Raw genomic sequence first — 26,399 nt, 5'->3', positions numbered from 1 at the left:
TTCTTTCAGTCATCTTCTCTGATCTCCAACGCCACGGCCACGGCGCTGCTGAGCCTGGGCTCGATCGATTACTGCCTCCACGTGCTGAAGTCTCTACTGGAGTTCTGGAAGACGCAGCAGGGCGAGGAGGAGGCCGTGGCTGCCAGCCAGCTCCTGAAACCACACACCTCGTCTTCCCCGCCAGACATGAGCCCCTTCTTCCTCCGTCAGTACGTCAAGGTAGGAGCCATCGCGGTGTCTCGCAGTAATGCACAGTGCAAAGATGCTTCCCTTTCAACCCAGGGATCAGGTTGTAGGGGGACAGCACAAAAGCCTGTAGCTCCACTGCCGTGAAGCTGCATTGAGGTGATCAATTTGATGTAAGGAATTCATGATGATTTTCACTGCTAAGGCAAGTATATTGACTTCTAAGACAAACATAATGTGTCACTCTGTGAATTTTTACTTATATGAATCCTATTAAACGGTATTATTGGGCCAACATTGCATCCTGCTATAGAATTAACAACTTTTGCTTCATTAAGTCGAATGAAACCTGCTGGATAAAGTTATATTGACATTTAATTACATACTGCTTTTGCAGTTAACGAAAAACTGCCAAAAAGGAAACAAAGTGTAACATTTCAAAATCTAATATTTTATATATATATATATATATATATGGGCAGCAGTGTGGAGTAGTGGTTAGGGCTCTGGACTCTTGACCAGAGGGTTGTGGGTTCAATCCCCAGTGGGGGACACTGCTGTTGTACCCTTGAGCAAGGTTCTTTGCCTAGATTGCTCCAGTAAAAAAACCCAACTGTATAAATGGGTAATTGTATGTAAAAATAATGTGATATCTGTATAATGTGATATCTTGTAACAATTGTAAGTCGCCCTGGATAAGGGCGTCTGCTAAGAAATAAATAATAATATATATATATATATAATTTTTTTTTTTTTTTTTTTTAAATTGTCTCAATCCTAAAGTTCTAGGTGGTGTAATGTTTCTATTCTTCTTCTCCCTGTGTTTTCAGGGCCACGCTGCAGATGTATTCGAAGCCTATTCCCAGCTGCTGACGGAGATGGTGCTCCGCTTGCCGTACCAGATTAAGAAAATCGCAGATGCCAGCCCACGCATCCCACCTCCTGTCTTTGACCACTCCTGGTTCTACTACCTGTCGGAGGTAAGGCTGCACTCTGTGATCCCTTCCTAGAAGAAAACAATAAGAGCCTCGTGGCAGTTACTTTTGCTACTTTTGTTTGCAGATCATTTCGATTTTCATAATTAGAAAAAAGAAAGGCGTAAAATAAAGAGAGAAATAAAATCTTATAAAATATGATAGATTCATGTGGGCTTCCGTTGCCCTGCAGGTTTGCATTATATTACCCTGCAGATCTTCACTGTATCCGTCCTTCGGGTGAGATGTAAAACCGAGGTCCTGTTGTAAGTGACTCTGCAGCAGCAGTTGCTGATGCATAGCTCACCCTCTAGTCTCTGTAAGTTGGATATATGCGTCTGCTGAATGACTCATTTATTAATAATTCTGTTCTTATTTTATCACAGTATTTGATGATCCAGCAGACTCCCTTCGTCCGCCGGCAAGTGCGCAAGCTGCTGCTGTTCATCTGCGGCTCAAAAGAGAAGTACCGGCAACTCCGGGACCTGCACACCCTGGACTCGCACATGCGAGGGATCAAGAAGCTGCTGGAGGAGCAGGGGATCTTCCTGCGTGCTGGAGTGCTCACCGCTACCTCCGGCTCAGCTCTGCAGTACGACACCCTCATCAGCCTGGTAAGCACTGTGCTGGCTTCCTAATCAAGTGCAGGGTTTAGTGTAGCGGCCATTCCAGTGCTTAATTAGACGCACACCACCACGCGCCGTTTGTACAGGTGTGACTTCTATAATTAAGGCTTTGCAGGAAAAACCTGGAAAGGCTCAAACATCCACACAATGGGAGTCGCAATAGATTGTTAAATTCTAATCAGTAAAAGTCATCCCTAATATTAAAGATTCCATTTTCCGTTTTTGAGAGCCTGCAGTTAGACAGACGATATGCCTTCATTCTTGGTAGCAACTAGACCTATAGATAGTAGACCTATAGATTTTTTTCTTATTTTATAAAGATGGAGCATCTGAAAGCATGTGCTGAAATTGCCACCCAGCGAACTGTGAACTGGCAAAAGTTCTGCATCAAGGATGACTGTAAGTACATCTCTATATTCAGACATGTTATACTTCTATCTGTTCTGAACTGACCCTGGTCTGTAGGTTTGTTCATGCAGCTAAATGGAGGAACGATTTGTTTAGCAGAATTTTAAATAACATGCTTAATTGAAGGTAGTTTTGAAAGCCTGGACCGTGTACGGGGGCCAGTATGAGTTTAAAGCCACGTACCTGCATGCTGTGAAGCTGTGCTATGTGTTTCCTCCCCAGCGGTGCTGTACTTCCTGCTGCAGGTGAGTTTCCTGGTGGATGAGGGCGTGTCCCCGGTGCTGCTGCAGCTGCTCTCCTGTGCTCTGTGTGGCAGCAAGGTCCTCTCCACCTCCTCAGGGGGCTCCACAGCTGGGGGGTCCGGCTCCCAGTCAGGCTCCCAGAGCAAGTCCTCCTCCTCCTCCAGCAAGAAGAGCAAGAAAGAGGACAAGGAGAAAGACAAGGATGGTGAGCATTGAAAACGGATTCTCGTTTTGCGTTCACGCCGTTTCTTTTTTTTTTTTAGTGTTTCAAAACAGCATGGTGAGCAGCCTCAAGAAAATCAAAACTACAACAACTAATTTGTTGATAAGAGCGGTGTGCGAGAGAATTTCTATATTGCACAGAATGACAAGTACACTTCATGAAAACCTGTAGAACAGTTATATTCAACCAGCAGATAGCACTGCATCAACCTGTTGACCTCCATACAGTGTGTGTATTAAATCACTGCTTCCCCTTTTAATCGCTGCGTGCACAGATGTCTCTTGTAGAGTGTCTAGCTGCAGTGTATCATTGGAATGCATGCGTCTTTTCAGGAGAAGGCTCGGGCAGTCAGGAGGACCAGCTGTGCATGGCTCTGGTGAGCCAGCTGAATACGTTTGCTGACAAGGAAACTCTTATCCAGTTCCTGCGGTGCTTCCTGCTGGAGTCCAACGCCTCCTCTGTGCGCTGGCAGGCTCACTGTCTGGCCCTGCACATCTACAGGTAGCCCTGCACACCTGGACTCCACACTCACAGCAGTTTTAGCTTGTTACAGCCCCGCTGAGGATGATCCTTACAGTTAAATTCATCTTGGTTTCTGCACAAGTAAATGTGTCTTCTTGAATCGTGTGCATGCAGGGGTGGTAAATTATTGCACTTCTTGTAGATGCACGAGCTGAAACCTGAAACCGTGGGGGGGCTGACTTCAGTGTTGTGTTTAAATCCTAGGAACTCCAGTAAGTCTCAGCAGGAGCTCCTCCTGGACCTGATGTGGGCGATCTGGCCCGAGCTGCCAGCCTACGGGCGCAAAGCAGCCCAGTTTGTGGATCTCCTGGGGTACTTCTCACTGAAGACTCTCCAGACTGAGAAGAAGGTAATTGTACCAGCACTGTAACCTGGAGCAAACTGGAGATTTATTATTTTTTCAGCATAATTTCACCATCTTACTCTGATGCAAATTCTTGTTTTGCAGCTGAAAGAATACTCCCAGAAGGCTGTAGAGATTCTCCGAACCCAGAACCACATTCTGACAAACCATCCCAACTCCAACATCTACAAGTGAGTCTATGATCTGGAAGCAGCCAGGCTGGATATAAGGGCATGCTGCGTGTTAAAGCCATGCTATTGTACGGGTGCTTTTCAATAATCTGTTTACAATTTCTCTTTTGTTCCCAGCACTCTGTCTGGACTGGTGGAGTTTGATGGTTACTACCTGGAAAGTGACCCTTGTCTTGTCTGCAATAATCCTGAAGTACCCTTTTCTGTAAGTGTATAAAATCATTGATTTTTCTCCATGAGACCATTTGAAAGTGCGTCCAGGTTATTTACACGCAGTATTTGTGACCTGCAGAACATCAAGCTGTCCTCTATCAAGGTGGATACCCGCTACACCACCACACAGCAGGTGGTCAAGCTCATCGGCAGCCACACCATCAGCAAAGTGACGGTGAAAATTGGGGACCTGAAGCGCACTAAAATGGTTCGAACCATCAACCTGTACTACAACAACAGGACGGTGCAGGCTATCGTAGAACTGAAAAACAAGTGAGTGTTGATGTCACCTTTTGAGTTCCTTTAAGCTACATTTCGCCGTATTCGTAAAAGTGTTTATATTTTAACCTCAAATCTGAGATATGAAAACAGTTATGGGGGTGGTTTCACAGACCTAGATTAACACTGTTCTTGGACTACAGTACCCACAGTAACATTAGGTACAGCTAATCGGGGTCTGTGAAACTTTAGGTATATGTTTAATCCAAAAGACTACCACCTTTAACAGTGCTGAGATATTCATGTAGCCCCCAGTAGATTTGGTTTGAATTGATTGGAAATATTTAAATCTCTTAAATCCTTTTTTTTTTGTCTAGACCGGCTCGCTGGCACAAAGCAAAGAAGGTGCAGTTGACCCCGGGTCAGACGGAGGTGAAGATTGATCTGCCTCTCCCCATCGTGGCGTCCAACCTGATGATCGAGTTTTCAGATTTCTACGAGAATTACCAGGCTTCCACCGAGACCCTGCAGTGCCCACGCTGCAGCGCCTCCGTCCCAGCCAACCCCGGCGTCTGTGGCAACTGTGGAGAGAACGTGTATCAGTGCCACAAGTGCAGGTGCGTGGAGGGCATGGGTAGAGGATGTTATAGACCATCTTAACATGAGACAGGAGGGTGCCATTTCATCTTATTACTGCTGTAACTGATGTATTTTAAGTACAGTTAATAATCAGATCTTGTTGCTGGCCAGTGAAGTATTTTGAAATCTGTACTTAAGTGTTAGATTGCAAAGGGTAGGGGAGCAAACTTGCAAGTATGGCTGAATAGTTTTGGTTCATCTAAGCAAGTTCTGAAATTATTATTATTAATATATATTTCTTCAAATTATAATTTCAGATCTATCAACTATGATGAAAAGGATCCTTTCCTGTGCAATGCCTGTGGCTTCTGTAAATACGCCCGCTTTGATTTCATGCTCTATGCTAAGCCCTGCTGCGCAGTGGACCCAATTGAGAACGAGGAAGACCGGAAAAAAGTAAGATATTTAATGTACAAGGCAAGTTGACAGAACTAACTTGCTCACCAAGTAGGCTTGGTGGTCCAGTGGTTAAAGAAAAGGGCTTGCTACCAGGAGGTTCCCAGTTCAGCCACTGACTCGCTGTGTGTGACCCTGAGCAAGTCACTGAACCTCCTTGTGCTCTGTCCTTCCGATGAGACGTAAAACAGAGGTCCTGTTGTAAGTGACTCTGCAGCAGCAGTTGTGATGCATAGCTCACCCCCTAGTCTCTTAAGTCGCTTTGGTTAAAAGCGTCTGCCAAATGACTAATTAAAGTAGTCCCCCTGCATTGCATGGGAATTGTAATTGAAATGTTGTTCCCTTGCAGGCTGTAACGAACATCAACACTCTCCTGGACAAGGCTGACCGGGTTTACCATCAGCTGATGGGACACCGTCCACAGCTGGAGAGCCTGCTTTCCAAAGTGAACGAGGCCGCTCCAGAGAAACCACAGGTGAGCCTGAAACGAAGAATAAATCCCTTTGCAAACTGCGAACCAGCTGAAATGAGCTCCAGACAGAATATTTACTGAGAATTTGCTCCAGAATATACATTTGCAATAAATAAAATGAAATCTGATTCTGTAGTAGGCAGGATTTGGCATAGGTGCTTGATATGTGTCGCTAGTAACTCGTCATTAAAGAGTGTCTTTGATCTACAATTCGAAGGGTAAACTGCTTACTCTTTTTTTTTAAATGTATATTTATTGAATGTGTTTCAGGATGACGCTGGCAGTGGAGCAGGACTCGGCGCCTCCTCAGCCAGTGTGAACAGGTACATTCAGCAGCTGGCCCAGGAGTACTCTGGAGACTGCAAGACCTCCTTCGATGAGCTCTCCAAAATCATACAGGTAGGAAAAACACATCCGTGTGATACATCTAGGGAGAACAACCCTTACAATACCACATTATACTGATGCCTATAACAGGGAAATCAAAGCGTCAAGCCACCCTTCCCCCTGGTTGTCCTTTAAGCCTTGCAATGCAGCAATAAAGCCTGGCTTTTAAGCATCAGATTGTATTCTGTAGTCTCCCTGCCTCTGTGTGATTCAGTGTACTGAGGGTCATCTGCTGGGTTTATTAGCTAATCGGATGTAAAATTGTTTTCTGACACCAGAAAGTGCTGGCCTCCCGGAGGGAGCTGCTGGAGTATGATCTGCAGCAGCGAGAGGCGGCCACGAAATCCTCGCGCACCACGGCCCAGCCCACGATCACCGCCAGCCAGTACCGGGCGCTGTCGGTGCTGGGCTGCGGCCACACCTCCTCCACCAAGTGCTACGGCTGCGCCTCGGCCGTCACGGAGCACTGCATCACGCTGCTGCGCGCCCTGGCCTCCAACACCGCCATCAGGCAGATCCTGGTACTGCAGGGCCTGATCCGCGAGCTCTTCGAGTATAACCTGCGCCGCGGTGCCGCCACCATGAGGGAGGAAGTGCGGCAGCTCATGTGCCTCCTCACCAGGTACGCCTGTTCTCCTGATGGGGCTCTCCGTTCTCACTTCTTCATTCATTCATTCATTCATTCACCGAGGGAATGCTCAGGCTGTCAGTTGCCTTGTATATATAAATGGTATTTCTTTCCCTCCCGAACTGTTGTGCTTCTTTTGTTTCTCCTGCCCTAAAATAAGCAGCAACACGCATTTAGACGTTTTTGAATTCTCAAATCCTTACGATCATGCCCTTTTAGTGTCAGCACCACCCCCCGCCCAGTCTCTCGTGTTTAATTCCTCTTCCAAACTGTTGTGCTGTTCTTGCTTACTGTGTTTTCCTCCCCTAGTATCTTCTGAATTAATGATTTCCCCATTGCTTTCTCCGTGGCAGAGACAATCCTGATGCAACGCAGAAGATGAACGACCTGATCATTGCTAAAGTCTCCGCGGCACTCAAAGGGCACTGGGCTAATCCGGATCTGGTGAGGAGTAGCTGGAATGACTGTTTAAAAAATCACATATGTGATTTTTCTAGATTAAGTTGTGTGTGTCTGACCGCTGTTTGTTTATAAATTGCATTACAGGCCAGCAGCCTTCAGTATGAGATGCTGCTGCTGACGGATTCCATAGCTAAGGAAGGTGGCTGCTGGGAGCTTCGTCTTCGCTGTGGTGAGTGGCAGCTTCTGCACAGATATATATATATTTTTTTTTTGTGATGGCAGCTCGCTAGCTGGGGCTGTGACGATGAACCTCTTCCTGCTTGTTTGTATGCAGCCCTCAGCCTGTTCCTGATGGCTGTGAACATCAAGACTCCTGTGGTGGTGGAGAACATCACCCTGATGTGCTTGAGGATCCTACAGAAACTCATCAAACCACCGGCCCCCACCAGCAAGAAGAACAAGGTGCTGCAGAGCAGATTCACATCCATGATCAGTCATTCTGTGTCTTTTGTTTTTTTTATTATGCAAGTGAATTATTTAGTTGTACAGCTTCTATGCATCGTTGTATTCACGGCTACATTTTCTTCTCCGCGTAGGAAATTCCTGTAGAGTCTCTGACCACTGTCAAGCCTTACAGCAACGAGATCCACGCGCAGGCTCAGCTCTGGCTCAAGAAAGACTCGAAAGCTTCTTACGAAGCCTGGAAAAAGTGCCTTCCAGCCAGAGGTAAAAACCACCATTTTATTAAAACGACTTTGTTTTATTTTCAGCTTCCAGACAAAAATGTGATTTTGCGTCCAGATTCATTTTTTTTATCTGGCAGTTGTTGTTCTTGAGCTTAGAAATGTAAAAAAAGAATGTTTTCACTCCTGTATGTTTTCAGTTTCAATATATTAAAGCACTTTTGTACCTTGCCAAGCAGCCCAAGACTCCGGCAACAAGCCCCCAAACAAAGCAGAGCTGCATCGGCAGTACCTGCTGGAGAAATACGTGTGGAAGTGGAAGCAATTCATGAGCAAGCGAGGGAAGAGAACGTCCCCTCTGGATCTCAAGCTGGGACACAATAACTGGCTTCGGCAGGTAATGTACAAGGGCACTGGAAACCCGAGACTAACTACTGTAATGTGTGTTTCTTCAATACAGAGAGCTTTCTTTTAAAATCAGTTTCGAGTAAAACTTTTAAGTTTGATGAAGACAGAACCGAAACAGCTGATTTCACCCCCACCCCCTGATTCTAACACTAATCTCGGACTACCTTACTTACATTAAGTAGAGCCAGATTTGTGCTCATGGGGTGTCCTGAAGCCATGCAGAAACGGTTGTATTACTGAAAGATGACGTCTCTTTCTCCTAGGTTCTGTTCACCCCTGCGACCCAGGCTGCTCGGCAGGCTGCCTGCACCATCGTGGAGGCTCTGACCACCATCCCCAGCCGCAAGCAGCAAGTTCTTGACCTGCTAACCAGGTATGTCAGTCTGCTTGTCACAGCAGCAAGATCCCAATCCCCGCTAGACAGTGATTACTAGGAGCTTTCTTTTAACACGTATCTTGTCTAGTTATTTGCCAAGGTTTTGTAAATAGATGCATGCAAAATAATTCCTTGCAAACTGTTCTGCAGGGCAGATGGTAGTTTTGTTTTATAGAAAAATAAAAAATATGTAGAAAACAAAAGTTGTAATGTTAAAGGTTTCATTCAAATTTATGCAAAGTCTAGCCACCACAACCACCACTGCCTTTTTAAAATATTTATAAAAAATGCCCTGATTGTATATGCATTCACTGTAGTCTTTAACTTGGTTGAATCATTCCTCTTCCAGTTACCTGGACGAACTCAGCATTGCAGGAGAGTGTGCGGCTGAATATCTGGCCCTTTATCAGAAACTCATCAAGCCGGCTCACTGGAAGGTGTACCTGGCGGCACGGGGGGTTCTGCCATACATCGGGAACCTCATCACCAAGGTAAGAGCCGAAAGAGCCTGGTGTGTGTGCATGGGGAGGGGGCACCATTACATCGTGTCTAGGGTACAGGACAAAATGCTATTGTAGATGCTTCCATTATTAAGCTAAACAATGCAGCATTAAAAGCCTGCCTTGTGTCTTAAAATGGCGGAGAAGTGTTTGCATGATCTAAATGTGCACACACACACTCTCCATGGCATAAAGAAGATATTTCTGTCCATCTGGAAATAAGGAACAGTTTAGAATAATGGGAAGCCCCTGTTATTAGTGGATTTTTTTTTCTTTTCTTTTTAGGGAATAGTTAGGCATGAATCTGTCTTGCAGCACCAACAGGGGTTGTACATATTAGGAGCTGCATATGTGATTACACTGTGTTTAAAGACTAGCTACAGATGTGATGAATAGAAAAGGTTTTATAAAACCTTATAACTGAAGGGAGTGCTGTGTTACTAAGCTGCTGCTGCTGCACAGCGAGCTGGGGGTGATTGTGTTCTAATGGCTCTGTGTGTTCTGACAGGAAATTGCACATTTATTGGCCCTGGAGGAGGCAACCCTGAGCACAGACCTGCAGCAAGGATATGCATTGAAGAGCCTGACAGGTACTGCATACTGAGAATGGGCTCTGATGGCAACCTGCCTGCTGCAAGATATATGTACAGCTGTGGCCAAAAGTTTTGCATCACCAAGAATTTTAGTGTGTGTGTCTAATATACATACATACATACATACATACATACATACATACATACATATATACATATACATATATATATATATATATATATATATATATATATATATATATATATATATATATATATATATATATATATATATATATATATATAATATATATGAACATAATTTTTATCTTATTTAAATCAGGTAATTCTAAGAAACTACAAAATGATATTGCAAAAGTCTACCGGAAGCCATACAGTATTTGATTGATAGATTTCGAAATGTCACATTTTTCATTACGGATCTGGAAAACTACAAAGCAGTATGTTAACATAACATTATTCAGCAGGTTTCATTCGAGTTGATGAAGCAAAATTAGTTAATTTTATTGGTTTCAGATTCATTCATTGTGTGTTAGTTCCAGGGAGATGATGCGTTTCTTTTTAGACTAGACCGGTTTGTAAAGTTGAGAATCGCACGTTGGTGAGCATGATAGTTTCTCGAAAGGGAATACCTGATCTATCTCTGCTCTGTTTCCCGCAGGCCTGCTGTCCTCCTTTGTCGAGGTGGAGTCCATTAAGCGTCACTTCAAGAGCCGGCTGGTGGGCACGGTCCTGAACGGATACCTGTGCCTTCGGAAGCTGGTGGTTCAGAGAACCAAGCTGATCGATGAAACCCAGGACATGCTGCTGGAGATGCTGGAGGACATGACCACAGGTGAGCCGTGGCGACGTTGCAGGAGCCCTTCCTTTTAGCGTGCGATCGAAAAGAAGGCTTACATCTCAAACGTGTGTTCATTGTTATCTAGGCACGGAATCAGAAACCAAGGCTTTCATGGCTGTGTGCATCGAAACCACCAAGCGCTACAACCTGGATGATTACAGAACACCGGTCTTTATCTTCGAGCGGCTCTGCAGTATCATTTACCCGGTGAGTGCTTGATTTTTCTTTTTCCAGAAAGAAAGTTTTATAATTGTATTGTATACGTAGCAGCATCTCTTAATGACATGATGTGTTGCCATTACCTTGTCGGTTCAGGAGGAGAACGAGGTGACCGAGTTCTTCGTGACCCTGGAGAAGGACCCACAGCAGGAGGACTTCCTGCAGGGCAGGATGCCGGGGAACCCCTACAGCAGCAACGAGCCTGGGATCGGGCCGCTCATGAGAGACATCAAGAACAAGATCTGCCAGGACTGTGACCTGGTGGCCCTGTTGGAGGATGACAGCGGCATGGAGGTATCATGCACAACAGTGCAGAAATAGAGATTCTTTTTGGTTCAGGTTTTTTAACAAAGAGAAAGGGTAACTTTGACTCTCCTTTTTTTTTTTTTTTTTAAGCTCCTGGTTAATAATAAAATCATCAGCCTTGATCTCCCTGTTGCGGAGGTCTACAAGAAGGTGTGGTGTCCCACGAATGAGGTGAGCATTGAGATTCTCTTCTTATAAATACATCCTGAATCCAGTTACGGTAAAGCTCTGAGAATTGCCTCGTATCTTCTTCTGTTGCGGTTTCTCATCTGCTAGCATCTCCTGTGTTGCTGGTGCTGATGCGGGTTTGTTTCCTATTTAGGGAGAGCCCATGAGAATCATCTACCGCATGAGAGGGCTTCTTGGAGATGCTACTGAAGAGTTTATAGAGTCGCTGGACTCCACAACAGGTACTGGGTTTTAGACTGTCCTGTATAGCCAAACTGCTTAGAAAGTTTTGTAATTGGGTTTTGAAATATATTGACAAGCTTGCCCCTTCTGTTTCTTCAGATGAAGAGGAGGACGAGGAAGAGGTGTACAAAATGGCTGGCGTGATGGCTCAGTGTGGGGGACTGGAGTGTATGCTGAGCAGACTGTCTGGAATCAAGGACTTCAAGCAGGGGCGCCACCTCCTCACTGTGAGTACCCATAGCAATCGCTGATCCTTCTGCAGGCATGAGAACCAACTGCGGGCCACGTGTGTTTTGTTTTGCAATTCAGCCTACGCAATTACCTTCAGATTACTGAGCTGTCGTTTTTCAGTGCCAAATTTAAATTGCTAACCCTACAGATGTAGTGAGAATTTGATCCCGCAGCAGGATGCGTAACAGTTTGGTTTCTGGTCCTCCAGGTGTTATTGAAGTTGTTCAGTTACTGTGTGAAGGTGAAAATCAACAGACAGCAGCTGGTCAAACCCGAGATGAACACCCTCAACGTGATGCTTGGCACTCTTAACCTGGTGAGTGATCGTTCAACGACAGATCAAACCGTTTTTAATAAGAGAAGGGAATTGCGTTAAGCGAAGCCGTCCTCCAATGACCTCCGTCTCTGTGTGTGTGTGTGTGTGTGTGTCTCTGTGTGTGTGTGTCCCAGGCGCTGGTGGCTGAGCAGGAAAGTAAAGACTCTGGCGGCGCCTCCATTGCAGAGCAGGTCCTCAGCATCATGGAGATCATACTGGATGAAGCCAATGCAGAGACGCTCTCTGAAGACAAAGTAAGGATTCCGTTCATCCAGTTTCTGGTTTTCAGAAATCTCAACATGTGTAATACTTCTACAATACCATTTTAAAGGCTTCCTGCCAGATTGTCACTGCAGCTCCTTTTTTTAGATGGAGGGGATTAGCACATTAACATCTGGTCTATAGTGATTTCTTCATTTACTGGAATGCATGTAATAGTGTCTATAGTAGATCGTCAAATTCTGTGCTGGATGCCCAACCATGCATTATTAAGAAAAGAAAAAAACGAATTAAAACTGACTCTGCATAAAGCCTGTGTTTTTTTTTTTTTTTTGTTTGTTTTGGGTTTTTTTTCCCCCACTGTAACTTGGATGATTAACTCTTCTGTTTATTCCTCCCCAGGGTAACCTGCTGCTGACAGGGGATAAGGACCAGCTGGTAATGCTGCTGGACCAGATCAACACTCCCTTTGTGCGTTCCAACCCCAGCGTGCTGCAGGGTCTTCTCCGAATCATCCCCTACCTGTCCTTCGGGGAGGTGGACAAGATGCAGATCCTAGTGGACCGATTCAAACCCTACTGCATCTTTGACAAGTGAGTGGATCTGTCGCTTTCTGCGCTGCGAGGAGACACGAGCAGTATTTTGCGCACCTAAATCAATATAACTCAACGAGGGCCATATTCACAAACGTTTACCACCATGGTATATTAACACCAGTTCGTTAAGAGCTTCAACGTGCACCTTTAGTAGTTTTCTTGCTTGGTCTGTAAAATGTCATTAAGAAGCTATTACTTAACACAGTGGTAAATGCTTTGTGAAAACGAGTGTCCCTAGTGCCAAACCAATGAATTTGGAGTTTGATCCCAGTATTGATAATGTCTCCTTTTTATTCCACCAATGCAGGTACGATGAAGAGCACAGCGCCGACGACAAGGTCTTCCTGGACTGTTTCTGCAAGATCGCGGCCGGCATCAAGAACAACAGCAACGGACACCACCTGAAAGACCTCATCCTGCAGAAGGGAATCACCCAGAACGCGCTGGATTACATGGAGAAGCACCTCCCCAGCGCCAAAAAGTAATTCCCCTTTTCATGGTTCACACGTGCAAAAGTCTTTAGACGCGTTGCTGTCTGCTGATCAAGTACAAAAGCCATTGAAGGGGGTACAGTTTGGGGTGATGACGAACTCGATAAATATTTTGGGTGCAAAGGGATTATGTACTTGCCCATAACAACTAGATCAAACAAGAAGCGTTCCACTCCTGGAGCCAACATTGTCTGGCAGTAGAGTGGCATGTTAGATTACTCCCTTCAGCTTATAACTATGACTGTGTTTTTCCAGCCTTGACGCTGACGTGTGGAAGAAGTTCCTCTCCCGCCCTGGCCTGCCCTACATCCTGAGGCTGCTCCGGGGGCTGGCCACCCAGCACCCGCCCACACAGGTAAAGGAGAGGGGGGTTGCTCAGAGAGGCCCAGTTTGAGGCCACTTTCTTTTTCTTTTGAATAACCGTTAACTGCACGTTGGCTCTGAGCAGGTTTTAATCGGGACGGACTCCATCACAAACCTGCACAAGCTGGAGCAGGTGTCGAGCGACGAGGGCATCGGGACGCTGGCGGAGAACCTGCTGGACGCGCTGCGGGAGCACCCCGAGGTGAACCTGAAGATCGACGCGGCCCGCAAGGAGACCAGGGCCGAGAAGAAGCGCATGGCCATGGCTATGAGGCAGAAGGCACTGGGGACACTGGGAATGACGGTGAGATCCCTGTTATTACTGCATCAGACGGCTTCCGCCACAGAGTTCAGCAACGTGTGTCGTACTGTAAAACGCTTATTCTCTGATATGAAGAAGCAAACTTTTTTTGTGTGTGTGTGTTCATCAGCAACCCTATAGAATTAACTAATTTTGCTTCATAGTCGCATGAAACCCGCTGAATAATGTTACATTAACATATTGAATTGCATACCGCTTTGTAGTGTTTCCATATACTTAATGAAAAAAACTGACAAATAGAAGTGTGGCATTTCGAAATCTAACATGAAATACTGTACTGCGTAGACTTCCGATATCATTTTGTAGTTTCTTTGATTACAACATGATGTAAAATAAAAGATCTAAATTATGTTTATACAGCTTTTTTTTTTGTTTACTTTGTCTCAATCCTATAATTCTAGGTGATGCAAAACTTTTAGCCATAGCTGTATATTAATTAAACTGCCTTCTTTTTCAGACCAACGAGAAGGGCCAGGTGGTGACAAAGACCTTGTTACTCAAACAGATGGAGGAGCTGATCGAAGAGCCGGGTCTGACCTGCTGTATCTGCCGGGAGGGATACAAGTTCCAGGTGAGGCTTCAATTACCCACAGTGACGGGATGTGTGTGTCATGTGCAGGTACAAGCCGTCACCCTTTGCTAACAACACGCTGCTGTCTTCCCTCCCCCTCTGCAGCCGACGAAAGTCCTGGGTATTTACACGTTCACAAAGCGCGTAGCTGTGGAGGAGTTTGAGAACAAGCCCCGCAAACAGCAAGGCTACAGCACTGTCTCGCACTTTAACATTGTCCATTACGACTGTCATCTCGCTGCTGTCAGGTATGAAGAAGCTTCTCACCTTCCTTACTTTTTAAATACGTTATTTACAACAGCGATTTAATGTTTCGCATTGTGTCCGCCTGGCGTTTTTAGGCTGGCCCGGGGGCGTGAGGAATGGGAGAGCGCCGCCCTGCAGAACGCCAATACGAAGTGTAACGGGCTGCTTCCTGTCTGGGGGCCTCACGTCCCAGAGTCTGCCTTCGCCACGTGTTTGGCCAGGTGAGTCCGGCTTCGTGTTTTAAGCGAGCTTCCTGCAGATTGACTTTTGTCTTGGGTTCTGGAATGTGTATTACATTATGCGTGGGGAAGTCAAGATGTGACATTTCACATAATTTATTTGTAGGTCAGGGTGCTTTTGTTTTTTATGATACTGACGCCTGTTGTAATGTGTCATTGAAATCCTTGTCACTGACGTCACTTTTTGTTATACATTTAATCCATTGCTGTATTGAGACAAGCTGTTTTAGCATGCCCGCAAAGGCCGTTTTTGTTTGTATCGTCAAAATAATCCACAGAGATTAAGAACGAACAGCAGCAAGAGGATATTGAAATAAAAGCCTCTTCATGTTTTGAAGTGGCATGCCAATTGCGAATTAATAAAATAAATAAATGTATTCATAGACTCTGGCGGTTCTGAGTAGAGAGAGGATTGTTTGCTGAAAGGTTGGATGACCTAAACAAAGGAAACAATACAAATGGGAAGCTAAATCTGTTTTAGAAACATGTTTCAGTAGATGTATTCTTATAACGTTTTGTTGCTGCCGACATTCCTCCTCTTTCATCCATTGAGTTACGATTGCTGTTACTTTTGAAACCTTCAGGCACAACACGTACCTGCAGGAGTGCACAGGCCAGCGCGAGCCCACCTACCAGCTAAACATCCACGATATCAAGCTGCTGTTCCTGCGCTTCGCCACGGAGCAGTCCTTCAGCGTGGACACTGGAGGTGGGGGCAGGGAGAGCAACATCCACCTCATCCCCTACATGATCCACACCGTGCTCTATGTGCTCAACACGTGAGTCTTCAGCTGCCTCTGCGCTGTGGTTCGCTCAACCACATTTAGGATTTCATGCACGGGTTCACTTTTTTTTTTTTTTAATGTAACACGATACAAAGGGAAAAAGGGAAATGTGTTGTAGGTCTCTGGACGCCTGTGATTAAATTTGCATTAACGCAGTAGGCAGCCCAGTTTTACAGTCCTGCATTAACGCAGTTGGCAGCCCACTTTTACAGAAGCAGGCAGGCTAAGGTCCGGTGCAGTAATGAATATCGTTGCAGGACGAGGGCCACGTCGCGGGAGGAGAAGAACCTGCAGAGTTTCCTGGAGCAGCCCAAGGAGAAGTGGCTGGAGAACTCCTTGGAGGTGGACGGGCCGCACTACTTCACCCTGATGGCTGTGCACATCCTGCCCCCCGAGCGCTGGAGAGCCACGCGCATCGACTTCCTGCGCCGGCTCCTGGTCGCCACGCACGTCAGGAAGGTGTCACCAGGGGGCGCCAGCAAGTAAGAGCCAGCAGTCAGCTCCCTCTCGCTGCTCTCTTGTTTCCTTGAGCTTGTCTAGCACCCTTTTCCGCAAATTGCACAGTTTTCTTGTGCACTGAAACGAATATGGGCTGCCTCAGTATTCCACTATTTAATCATTTACTAAATATTTTATTTTAGATACACTAAACTTCAAATCATAGAAATATTGCACTTAAACCTGGACCGACGCTAGATGGAATGCAGATATGGATATCTTTGCAATTCCATTTCTCAGTGAGCTAATATAAGCCAAGCTGTGACGTTCTCCAGTGTGTAAATGTTGTATAAAGTGTACCCCTCCTCATGCCTGGTAGTTATTGATCGGCGGTCGGCTGCCTTCATCTCAGTTACAGAGCATCATGCATGTGGTAGGTCTGAGCTCTGACAGAATAGCATGCACACTGAGCTTTTCAAATGACTTTGACACGTAGGTCACCCCAGAATGAGCACAGCAGAACATTTCTAACATCCTCTCTGGGAAGAGGGACAGCATAACTTCACTGTCAACACAAAACGTGTTCTTTGCATGAATGTCTTTCATCTTTGCAGTCCTTGGATTTTCAACCTGTTTGTAAGTGTTACAAAAGACAAGCAGTCCTACCCTGTAAACAGTGGCACACCTTCTTCCTGTAAAACACGTATTGTTTGTGAATATTGTAACACTAAGACTCGCCTACAGATAATTTTCCCATTTCCCTGGCCTGCCCTTGGTTCGAAGTGTTTTTGTCTTTTGTTTAACACAGAGGCTGCTTACTCCCTTATGAAAGAAAATAGACATAAGCACTATATTAATGCTGCAGAGGTCTAGAAAATATATTTTTTTTTTCATTAAAACAAGATGCTGTGTATCATTTTTCAAACTATTTGGCAGTACCTCTGTCTGCTACTGAAAGCATCTAATAATTTAAACCGAACTTCCAGCCAATTGTTACATGTGTTGTTTATCAACCTCACAGACTGTATTCCAAATTCTGCAACAGCTCCCCATTCCCATGAACAGACGTTATTAATGGGAGGCAATATAAGAAACGGTTTCTCAACCTTCTGGAGATAAGACCCTGGAAGAAACATCTCCTCCCTTTTGCATCTGTATTATTTCATCTGTCATGGCATCGCAGCTTGATCCTGGATGCCTGCTCATTTAAACATTGCTGAGATCACTTTCTGTCCACAGCGTCTCTCTCCGTCTCTAATTTACTGCCATTTTTAAAAGCACGCTGTCTGTTTCATGCTGTTTCTTATAATGAATTGTGGTGTCTTGTATAATGGCAGTTGGTAGGATTTGAGGAGACATTTTTGTGTCCGTTTGCAATGAATATTGAGCCTACAGATGTATCTTTAATAAGAGTTGCTACAACACTGTTTTTTATTACAAGTAATATTTTTAGATCAGCTGTTTTACAGGACAAAAATCCATCGCTCTGCTCAGCAGCTGCTTTTATTCCACAGTTTTTTTTATGGATTTATTTCCCCCACAGGAGGATAACATGTATTAGATCAATATGGGAAGCTGAAAACTTCCTGTGTTTTAGTCTCCTGCACGGATCAGTTGTATGCGTTTCGTTTGCAGTACTCCATGGAACTGTGCATCCATCTGAAAAAAGAGTGCCCATTTCACTAAAGCCTTGCATTTAAATCAGTGTTTGAAGTTGTCCAGACAGGCCTTTTTACTAATTACCTACTTCTGTTAAAGCATAACTACTTTGCTTAACTGGCTAAATTAGCCTGCATGTTGATCTTGGGCAGTGGGGCTTAATAGATTTCTGGTTGAAGCAGAATGTTACGAAAAACCCTGTATGCTTGTTGAGTGTTGAAAATGAATGTTTTAACAAGTTGTTTTCATTGCATGTAAAAGAGGTCCCTGCATAACCTAATACAGGAGGCAGTAATAGCCTTCGCACAAGTAGCAGTTTAGTATTCATGAGTTAGGGAGGCATCATTATTAAGTTTCAATAATTAATGAGCCATTGACAACGCTGAAGGAAGTGCAATCATTTTCTTGCACTGGAGTCACTAGGAGACGTGGTTCTAAGTCTCTCGGAGCCACAATGGGTGGCTGTATCCTGTCTGTTGAAGGGATGGGACAGGCATGAAGGTCATCACCTGTGTTCGTACTGTAATCTGGAGTGTTTGTGCTGTGCACTCGGAAAGGGCTAGATCTGTGCTCCACCATGACACAAAGATCACTGTGTACTCTGAATCACTGTGGTTCGACTATTAATTTTAATCTTTTGAGATGCTGAAATTGCAAACCAAGTAAGTGGTTGAATTTCCACTCCGTGTAGCAAGAGGTGGTTTCACAGAATACGGAGCTTGATCTGTTTCTGCACGTGCTTGAAGTTTGGTACTGCAGAGACACCTCATTCTTTATTTCCAGCCTGCTTTTCTGTTTTGCGTTCTGCATTGTATTTTTCTTCCCTTTTTGAGAATCGAACATCGTTTGCATTCCTTTTCTTTTGTGAGGATGGTACTTTAATCCTACGCGTTTTAACAAAGTCTTTTCTTTACAATAGTCTTGTTACATTTTAAAAGGGCGTTTTCATTCTCGTCTCAATCTGCAAGGGAAAGGCAATTGACTCATCAGATAGAACTGCTGCTGAAATACCAGCGAACGTGAGACACACACAGGAGCAAGTCAGGACTCAAACTGACTGGTTACTCCCATCATAAAAGGAAATCAATTTCATCTATTCAGAAATGTTATCCTTCAAAGCATCCTCCCTAGCTCAATTGCTTTAAACACTACTGTCTCTGTTCCATATTGGTAATGTGCGGCAGGTTGGTGGGACTGTGGGCTAATAGACTGTTGGGTGATCTACTGCTCAACATGTCATAGTGACAAATGACACCGAACCAGCATCCACCACAAGAACTGGGAGGGGGAGCTGATTTGAGGGGTGCTGAACTGTCTGTTTCCCCCCACTCCCTGAAATCTGCTGTTTATTTTATCATAAGGATAATGTGGGTTATTCCATTCAAGTTGTGACCTCCTTGTATGGTCAAGTCTACATGCATCAGTTTATGTGCTAAAAAGATACTCTAAATGCAGGTGCTAGTCCTAAACCTCTGCGGCTTGCTCTCTTCCAGACTGGCAGACAAAGCTGTGAAGGAGTATGCAGTGTACCGCTCTTCGCTGCTCTTCTGGGGGTTGGTAGATCTCATCTATGAAATGTTTAAGGTAAGAGACAGGCTTTTCTTAAAAACCAGTTCATTTACTTGCTTGCGTATCTCTTAATGCTGTGCTGCTGTTGACTCCTGCAAGTTATGATTTCAGTGTAGCCCCTCGGCCTACGAGGGCCATTCCGACCCCAGGGCTTGGTTCTAAACAGGACCTTAATCCTATTTAATGTAATCTAATCACAAGGCCAGTGTTCTGCATCCTGCCAGACCACAGCAGTTGAGTTTTGCACAGACTTAATGGCCAGCTGATTCCCCTGACGTGGTTCTCTTGCTCTGCAGAAGGTGCCCACTAGTAACACAGAAGGAGGCTGGTCCTTCTCCCTGGCAGAGTACATCCGGCACAGCGACATGCCCATCTACGAGGAGTCGGACAAGGCTCTCAAGACCTTCCAGGAGGAGTTCATGCCAGCAGAGTCCTTTTCAGAGTTCCTGGATGTCGTGGGTTAGTACGAGACGCAGTTTAAAATAAATAAGTAAATGTTGGCAAAGTTAGGAGTCAGTGAAAGATCACTTTTACAGGTAACGTCCTATGCTCGCATTCAGACAGCACCTTACCATCTTATTTCTGAGCTGCAGTCCCCCCCCAACTCCTAGACTATCAGCAGATTTTGTTGCGTTGTTCATGCTGGGATGCTAGTGCATGACATAGCAAATGTAAACTGTAAAGCGGAGTGTTTCTCAATTGCATTCCCTCATTCCAGGACTTCTGGCAGAAATTCCAGATCCGGACAGCTTCCTCCAGGATCTCCTGAACTCTGTTCCCTGAGTAAGTCCTCCAGAAAGGACGGAACCCACACCTGATTTCTAACCCGCTCTGCGTTGCTGTCCTTCGATGATAACGACACGTCCGAAACAGCGACCAGGGGGTCTAACAGCATTTAGCACTGGGCTGAAATCCCACGGGGTCAGGCTGCGTGCACCGGATCATTCGGGTTCACAAAACATCTTGGTTTGGACCTGAGGGTTCACTTCTGCTGTTTTTTGTTTTAGATTTGTTGTTTTTTTTTTTTTTTGTTTTTTTTTCTTTTAACCATTGTAACTCCGGAAAAGTATATGGTAGTCTAAAGGTTTTCTGCATTTCTAACACTTAACATTTATGGAGGAATATTCTCAGTTTCAGAGCATTCGCAAATGTTATTAAACAAACCATGCACCTAAGTTATTTGCAGCATATGAGCAGAAAAATAAAACCTGAGAATTTTTTTTTTAAAGGAGAAGAAACCTGTAACATGCTATTGGTGCATAAGCAGGGTGTAGGAAGCTGCTTTTTTTTTTTTTCTTTAAAAAATATAATCTCTATGAAGCCACAAAAAAATGCTCTCTGTGGAAACCTCCGTGACCTTGATGTAGCTTCTCTGGAGTCCTGCAGAATTTCTCTAGCTATTGCAGTGATGTAGTTGGATTCTGGTGCAATGTATGTGAACTTGTGATTTAAAGCGGGCTCTGCTTTTATGTTTTAAATATGCATGCGTGTGTTTTAGGTGTTTCTCATTTAAACAAACCAAACCTTTCAAATTCATTCAAATCTTAATGTTTACATGGACTAAACAGCCATGTGGTGACATTAACCACAATTGCATTGCACTTTCCCTGGAAAAGGAAAACCATATAAAACATTTAAAAACATATATGCAAGCTTTGAAACGGCCTCCTTGTGCTCAGAGCTGACTGCATGGTGTCGGGTTTGTTTCACTCATGTTCGTGCTTCTTGCTGTGCCCGCTGCTGCTGTAACGTGTTCCCGTTGCTGAGTGTTTGCTTTTGGTTTAGCTGAAGAAGATGAAGAATAAAGCTCTAGTATCTAAATCTTGTGTTTTTGTGTTTGTTTAAACGTCAAGGTGTTCATTTTCAGGTAGAAGGTGTAAGGGTGCAGTTAAAATAATTTCACTGAAACTTACTGCCAGTACAGAACAGTTATGCAAGCAAACACCTTACTTGATATGTTTAATATGTTATCTAGAGGCAAAAACCAGTGAAATGGCTGTATCAGGTAAAAAATAAAGCTCTACAAGCAGAGCCATGCTTCGTGTGACTGTGTTTACAATGCAGTAATGATGGCATGACAGGTTAGGTGAGGCTAGGGTGGTGGCAGGTGAAAGTGGTTGGGGTTAGAAAGATGACTGGATAACAAGTCGTTCGCAACGTAAGGATATGCAAAACTAAAATCACTGCCTTGCAAAATTCACAAAATAATATGCTGTATCGTTGGAGTACATACCAGGATCCTATTTTATCATCATTGCTGGTTACGCCTGTTCAAAACTGATCTTAATTCCCAATGTCCCCTGTGACCTGGCGATTGAAAGAACTTAGCATCCAATATTTAAGCCACAGTACAGAACTAACCCAATTTAACCTATACAGTAATTGCAGAACAACAACATCTTAATAGCTTGAGTGTATGTAGTCTGGCAGGGAAACTAAAACTTACAACAAAATATATACCTTTGCTTAACAATACTCGGATCTGCTTAGGGGGTCTATGAAAAGATTGTGTTTGAATACATTTGTACACCGTAATTAAATACATACAAAGTGCTCCCCCTTTATACTGTGGAACAGGTTATAAAAGTACGGTCATGGCTCCTATTTGCCCCATAATGCCATCACACTAAGGCTAGTATTCTCTTTATATAGCGGAACACAAACCGTGTGGTCTCTTAACTATGGCTCCCACCTACAGCATTATCAAGGGGTAGCACTAATTAATATAAATTATATATAACATTTGTATGTATTTATTACAATATAAAATGATTTGGGTATTTTTCCATAACTGGTCAGAGGATTACGCTTAATACTCTAAAGTAGTTTTCTTGTAGACATGTTTGTACGCTATGGAGCTGTGAAACACACCCAAACTGGGAGAACAAAGGAATGAATGAGTAAGAAGCCTGGCATGCAGGGTAACCATGAGTAAAACAGCAGGGGTTTCAAGCGTATACATGTGGACGAAGGGGATTGATGCCATTCCTCCATCATCTAATACCGGTTTAGTCCAAGACACAACTTGCACCAATATTAGTTGTGTAGTACAAAAAGCTTAAACCACATTCCCCAGAGATGAGGGGTTTCCTGTAGTACACAGTAGTACGCAGCTGAGTTCATGCAGGCAGTTTGTATTGATGATATTTGATTGGCGCAAGGAAACAGAGGTATTGAAAAAGAACACCTTGTCAAAACGTGTGTCTCCTGGAACAAGAGGCAAACGACTCGAGTGTTGAATCTGTACTGCTTCGCTGAGGATTGCTGGTCACAGTTTTTTTTTTTTATTATAACATTTTTGTTTTAGTTGAAACTCTAATAATAATAAAATGGAAGCTGCCTGGGAGTATTGGGAGCATGTGTAGTTCTTTTCAATGCGCAGTGCTTTAAACCCTAAAACGTGTAATTGCATTGTCTGGTTTCACAAACCGAGATTGCCTCTATTCTTGCTCTTCCTTTCTTGCATGAGATTAGATAGTTCAAGACTGGTGCTTGTCAGAGTTTGTGAAATCAGGCATGTGTTTGTTGAAAATGATTTTCAGTGGCAGTTTCTAAGTGTGAAAACCTGCAATTGTTCTGTGCTACCAAAGCAAAGTTACCAAGTTGGGTAATTGTTGCGATTACTGACTTTCCAATTCTGGAGTGATCTTTTGAGGTACCTGTACAGCTGGAAATCGAAATTCTAAATTAGAATCACCAAGTATTAAACCTCTTTGTGTTTTTGTGTTTACCCCGGAATGCTACAGCATCTGAATGTATTGTTTTCTCAAAACGTCAAGTTATTGAACATGTGCCAAAGACAACACTTGTCCTGTTAAATCTAATTATCTCTGAGTTTTCCCTGACAAGTGAAAAACAGCTCCAATTACAGAGCCTACCCCTCCCTCGGGACATTAGCCTCCGGGCTCGAAACAAACTATTTAGTTTAAAGAATTCACGGATGACTGACCAGTTACTTTTGCTAAGTCAGTACAGTGCTGTGGCATTGTTTATCAGAGCCGTTGTCACTGGTGGTTCTTTTAAACCTCAAACTCTTGCACGCTTTTGTTTCAGTGCATGACGTGCTTTTCCTGCTAATTGTATAATATTAAAACTGCTGTATTGTTTTCAGAAGAAAGCTTGTAGAAATAGGGCCAATGTTTGCCCTGACAACTCATTTCTTTCCTCCATGGAGAAAAGCAAAACTGAAGTACTATCACACCGTACCCAAAGCAATGGGGCAATCGATTCTGTGCCTTCAGAGTGCTTGACACCTCATACCCATTCAAACCAGAGTGCGATACACACAGGGTCCTCACAATCATGTCCCTGAAAACTTCAAAGTATAGAGTTGGATGACATTGACAGCACGAATTGCACGTTACAGTAATCCAGGAAGTGTTGCAGTTAAAACTGAAATGCTTGCTTTTTTGTGCAAACAGGGCAATCCTCTCCTTCATCCTGGAACAATTCAAGCGCTCTCATGTGGAAACAATGTAGCAGGTTATACCAGAGAATCCTTCAGCTCTGTGCATGTCCAGGACTCCACAGCTCCTGTCAAACACAAGCAGAGATGCCTGCTGACCCATGATGTAACTGTTTGGGATAGCTTCAGAACAGCACCACCACCCAGAACAACAGCATACACCCGTCATCCCATTGCGTGTGTGTCTGATGTAAAACTTTGAACATGTCCGTACAGCTCTGCAATTTAATCTCACACCCAAATACTCTTCGGTACAGTAATTATCAAAACATCCTGTATTTGTGTCTAGGTGTGTCCTAAAGATGCTTTTAAAATATAAGTACCATTCCATAATTTATTATTAATAATTATTATTATTATTTGTTTTTTTAGCAGACGCTTTTATCCAAGGAGACTTACAGAGACTAGGGTGTATGAATTATGCATCAGCTGCAGAGTCACTTACAATTACGTCTCACCCGAAAGACGGAGCACAAGGAGGTTAAGTGACTTGCACAGGGTCAATTTATTGGTTTTTAAGATGACTATCAATCCTTTTGGATGGTTTTGAGATCTGTGTCTCTGATATTGTAGTCATCTTCTATTCTGTAGCAAACATTGAACTGGCTTTCAGTTAAATATCTCTGCCCGCTGTGGAATCAGATTTCAATTTTTGATTTCTGCATTCCAGAACGCCTGTCTGTCCGTGACCCTTGAACTTTGCAGTATATGCAGTATTTTTCCAGCAAAGGGTTAGACAATGTTCCTTAAACTATACTCTGTGTACCTTATGTATTTTCATAGTTCTTTATTTGAGAGTCACTGACTGAGCTTGTTTGTACATGTCTTCATGTTAAACTATAAAAGATAATGACTCTATTTGCATCCCAGGTCTTACCCCTGAGCTGCTGAGCAATGCAAGAGGAGCCAGAGATGATGACACAGTCTTTGGCATCCGTTACCTGATTCTGCACCTCCTTTTGAAAGAGAACCCTCATGTAATAATGTGGCAAGGCGCCCTGCAACTATGCATGCAAATTAATAAGCCAAATAAATCACTTTGATGTCATGTGACACACTGATGTAATCGTACAGGTCCTCCTTACAGAAATATCCCATTGGGATCATATTGGGACAGCAGTGCATTACCCCGAAGAATCCCCAGTAAGACAAGTGCAAGCTCAGACCTTCAAGCATTTGTATTTTTGTTCAGGTTATTCACAGTATTTGGCTTGCAACGTCAAACTGGACAAAGGTGTTCCTAACTTGCACTTAGCTGTCAATGCCTGATTGGAAACAGAATCCAGAACTACATTCCATTCCGTATGCAATTCCAGAGATAAGACAAGAAACCTGTTCTGTGTTCCAGAGCCTGGCCTAAGTTGGATTGAAATAGTTTCCAACATAACTGGAGTTTGGGGATAATTGAATCCATGTGTATATATATATATATATATATATATACACACACATACACTACATTGCCTTGTTATCTTTTCTAATACATTCGTCTTTTCAAAACCACGGTCCCCCCTTTCAATTAAAAGGCCCCTTGGAATTCAAAAGGCATTCATTTAAGGTCGTATGTGTTTTTAAAAGGATGCTGAAAGGATTCTTCTGACATTTGCATGGCAGGGAAGAGAAACACGCCAGTGAGCTTGAATGGATATCTGATGAATGCATTTCTAACAAAGAAGGATTCATGAAGCATGGTTAACTGATCTGGAAATGCTGCCAGCAGCACAACAGGATGTAATAAAATTAAATGATGTTCCCGGATTGCTACATCGATAGACGCTGTGCTGGTCGAGGTTTGATAGGTTGCCTGTCTCAGCGCCGAATCAGTCTGTAAGTCATTGCAGGTGTGTTACAGACCTGAGCTCTTCTGTCAGGTCTCCCACAGCAGCGTGCCTCGCCTTCAGAGAAACGTCTCTCTCTGCTCGCTGGATCAGTGAGGCATCAGCCTGTCAAAGGGGATCTGTCGGAAGCATGGCAGAATTATAAAGGGTGTGAAAGTACTTTCTGTGAGTGACAGAGCTCCAAACTTCCCCGAAAGGTTTACACTACAGCGATGGCCAAAAGTTTCGCTTCATAAAGTCGTAGAAAACCCGCTGAATAATGTTACGTTAACATATTGCATTACATACCGCTTTGTAGCTGTCTATCTACTTAATGAGACTTTAAATGTGACATTTCGATCTCACATGAAATACTGTACTACTAGTATGGCTTCCGGTAGACTTGCAATATCATTTTGTAGTTTCTTTGATTATACGATGTTAAATAAAAAATGTTCCTATAGTTTTTTTTTTCTCAGTCTCCATCCTAAAATTCTAGGTGATGCAAAATTTTTGGCCAGTGCTGTAGGTATTCACTAGCAACCAACTGGAACGTTTTGCAAGAACTGCATAGTGATGTAATAGTGGAGTCACAGAAAAGTATTAAGCTGTCAGTGTATTACACTAAATAAACACTAAATAAACTAGGCTTAGTCCTTTCATATTATTTTAATAGCAGGCAGGGAAGCTGGCATGGCAGAAT

The 26,399-nt window shown here is 43.8% G+C and overlaps 1 protein-coding gene across 12 annotated transcripts in view; it reads left to right on the top strand.

Moving 5' to 3' along the window:
- Nucleotides 1-21,235, top strand: part of LOC117963820 (E3 ubiquitin-protein ligase UBR4) — a 48,138-nt gene extending 26,903 nt beyond the window's left edge. For 7 of the 12 annotated variants that reach the window (XM_059002637.1, XM_059002643.1, XM_059002642.1 and 4 more), the window contains 43 exons: nt 10-219; nt 1,017-1,166; nt 1,547-1,774; nt 2,107-2,185; nt 2,417-2,641; nt 2,992-3,160; nt 3,386-3,530; nt 3,630-3,715; nt 3,833-3,920; nt 4,008-4,201; nt 4,525-4,764; nt 5,044-5,182; nt 5,532-5,657; nt 5,925-6,053; nt 6,320-6,663; nt 7,023-7,113; nt 7,216-7,300; nt 7,406-7,533; nt 7,668-7,797; nt 7,991-8,151; nt 8,426-8,535; nt 8,888-9,029; nt 9,547-9,628; nt 10,254-10,427; nt 10,519-10,640; nt 10,749-10,946; nt 11,049-11,129; nt 11,281-11,368; nt 11,469-11,596; nt 11,809-11,916; nt 12,051-12,170; nt 12,538-12,728; nt 13,039-13,212; nt 13,478-13,577; nt 13,671-13,889; nt 14,365-14,478; nt 14,584-14,726; nt 14,820-14,945; nt 15,548-15,742; nt 16,006-16,230; nt 19,339-19,429; nt 19,711-19,873; nt 20,133-21,235. In XM_059002637.1, the coding sequence (XP_058858620.1) occupies nt 10-219; nt 1,017-1,166; nt 1,547-1,774; nt 2,107-2,185; nt 2,417-2,641; nt 2,992-3,160; nt 3,386-3,530; nt 3,630-3,715; nt 3,833-3,920; nt 4,008-4,201; nt 4,525-4,764; nt 5,044-5,182; nt 5,532-5,657; nt 5,925-6,053; nt 6,320-6,663; nt 7,023-7,113; nt 7,216-7,300; nt 7,406-7,533; nt 7,668-7,797; nt 7,991-8,151; nt 8,426-8,535; nt 8,888-9,029; nt 9,547-9,628; nt 10,254-10,427; nt 10,519-10,640; nt 10,749-10,946; nt 11,049-11,129; nt 11,281-11,368; nt 11,469-11,596; nt 11,809-11,916; nt 12,051-12,170; nt 12,538-12,728; nt 13,039-13,212; nt 13,478-13,577; nt 13,671-13,889; nt 14,365-14,478; nt 14,584-14,726; nt 14,820-14,945; nt 15,548-15,742; nt 16,006-16,230; nt 19,339-19,429; nt 19,711-19,873; nt 20,133-20,197 (6,306 nt within the window). In that variant the 3' untranslated portion in view covers nt 20,198-21,235. The remainder of the gene's footprint in view (nt 1-9; nt 220-1,016; nt 1,167-1,546; nt 1,775-2,106; nt 2,186-2,416; nt 2,642-2,991; nt 3,161-3,385; nt 3,531-3,629; nt 3,716-3,832; nt 3,921-4,007; nt 4,202-4,524; nt 4,765-5,043; nt 5,183-5,531; nt 5,658-5,924; nt 6,054-6,319; nt 6,664-7,022; nt 7,114-7,215; nt 7,301-7,405; nt 7,534-7,667; nt 7,798-7,990; nt 8,152-8,425; nt 8,536-8,887; nt 9,030-9,546; nt 9,629-10,253; nt 10,428-10,518; nt 10,641-10,748; nt 10,947-11,048; nt 11,130-11,280; nt 11,369-11,468; nt 11,597-11,808; nt 11,917-12,050; nt 12,171-12,537; nt 12,729-13,038; nt 13,213-13,477; nt 13,578-13,670; nt 13,890-14,364; nt 14,479-14,583; nt 14,727-14,819; nt 14,946-15,547; nt 15,743-16,005; nt 16,231-19,338; nt 19,430-19,710; nt 19,874-20,132) is intronic. The other 5 variants (XM_059002646.1, XM_059002645.1, XM_059002644.1 and 2 more) reach the window with 1 other exon arrangement.
- Nucleotides 21,236-26,399: the final 5,164 nt, after the last annotated feature.

Source organism: Acipenser ruthenus, chromosome 27, assembly GCF_902713425.1.
Source record: "Acipenser ruthenus chromosome 27, fAciRut3.2 maternal haplotype, whole genome shotgun sequence".
Lineage (NCBI taxonomy): Eukaryota > Metazoa > Chordata > Actinopteri > Acipenseriformes > Acipenseridae > Acipenser > Acipenser ruthenus.
Note: the sequence above shows the minus strand (reverse complement) of the source record. Positions and strands in the feature narration are given on the sequence as shown.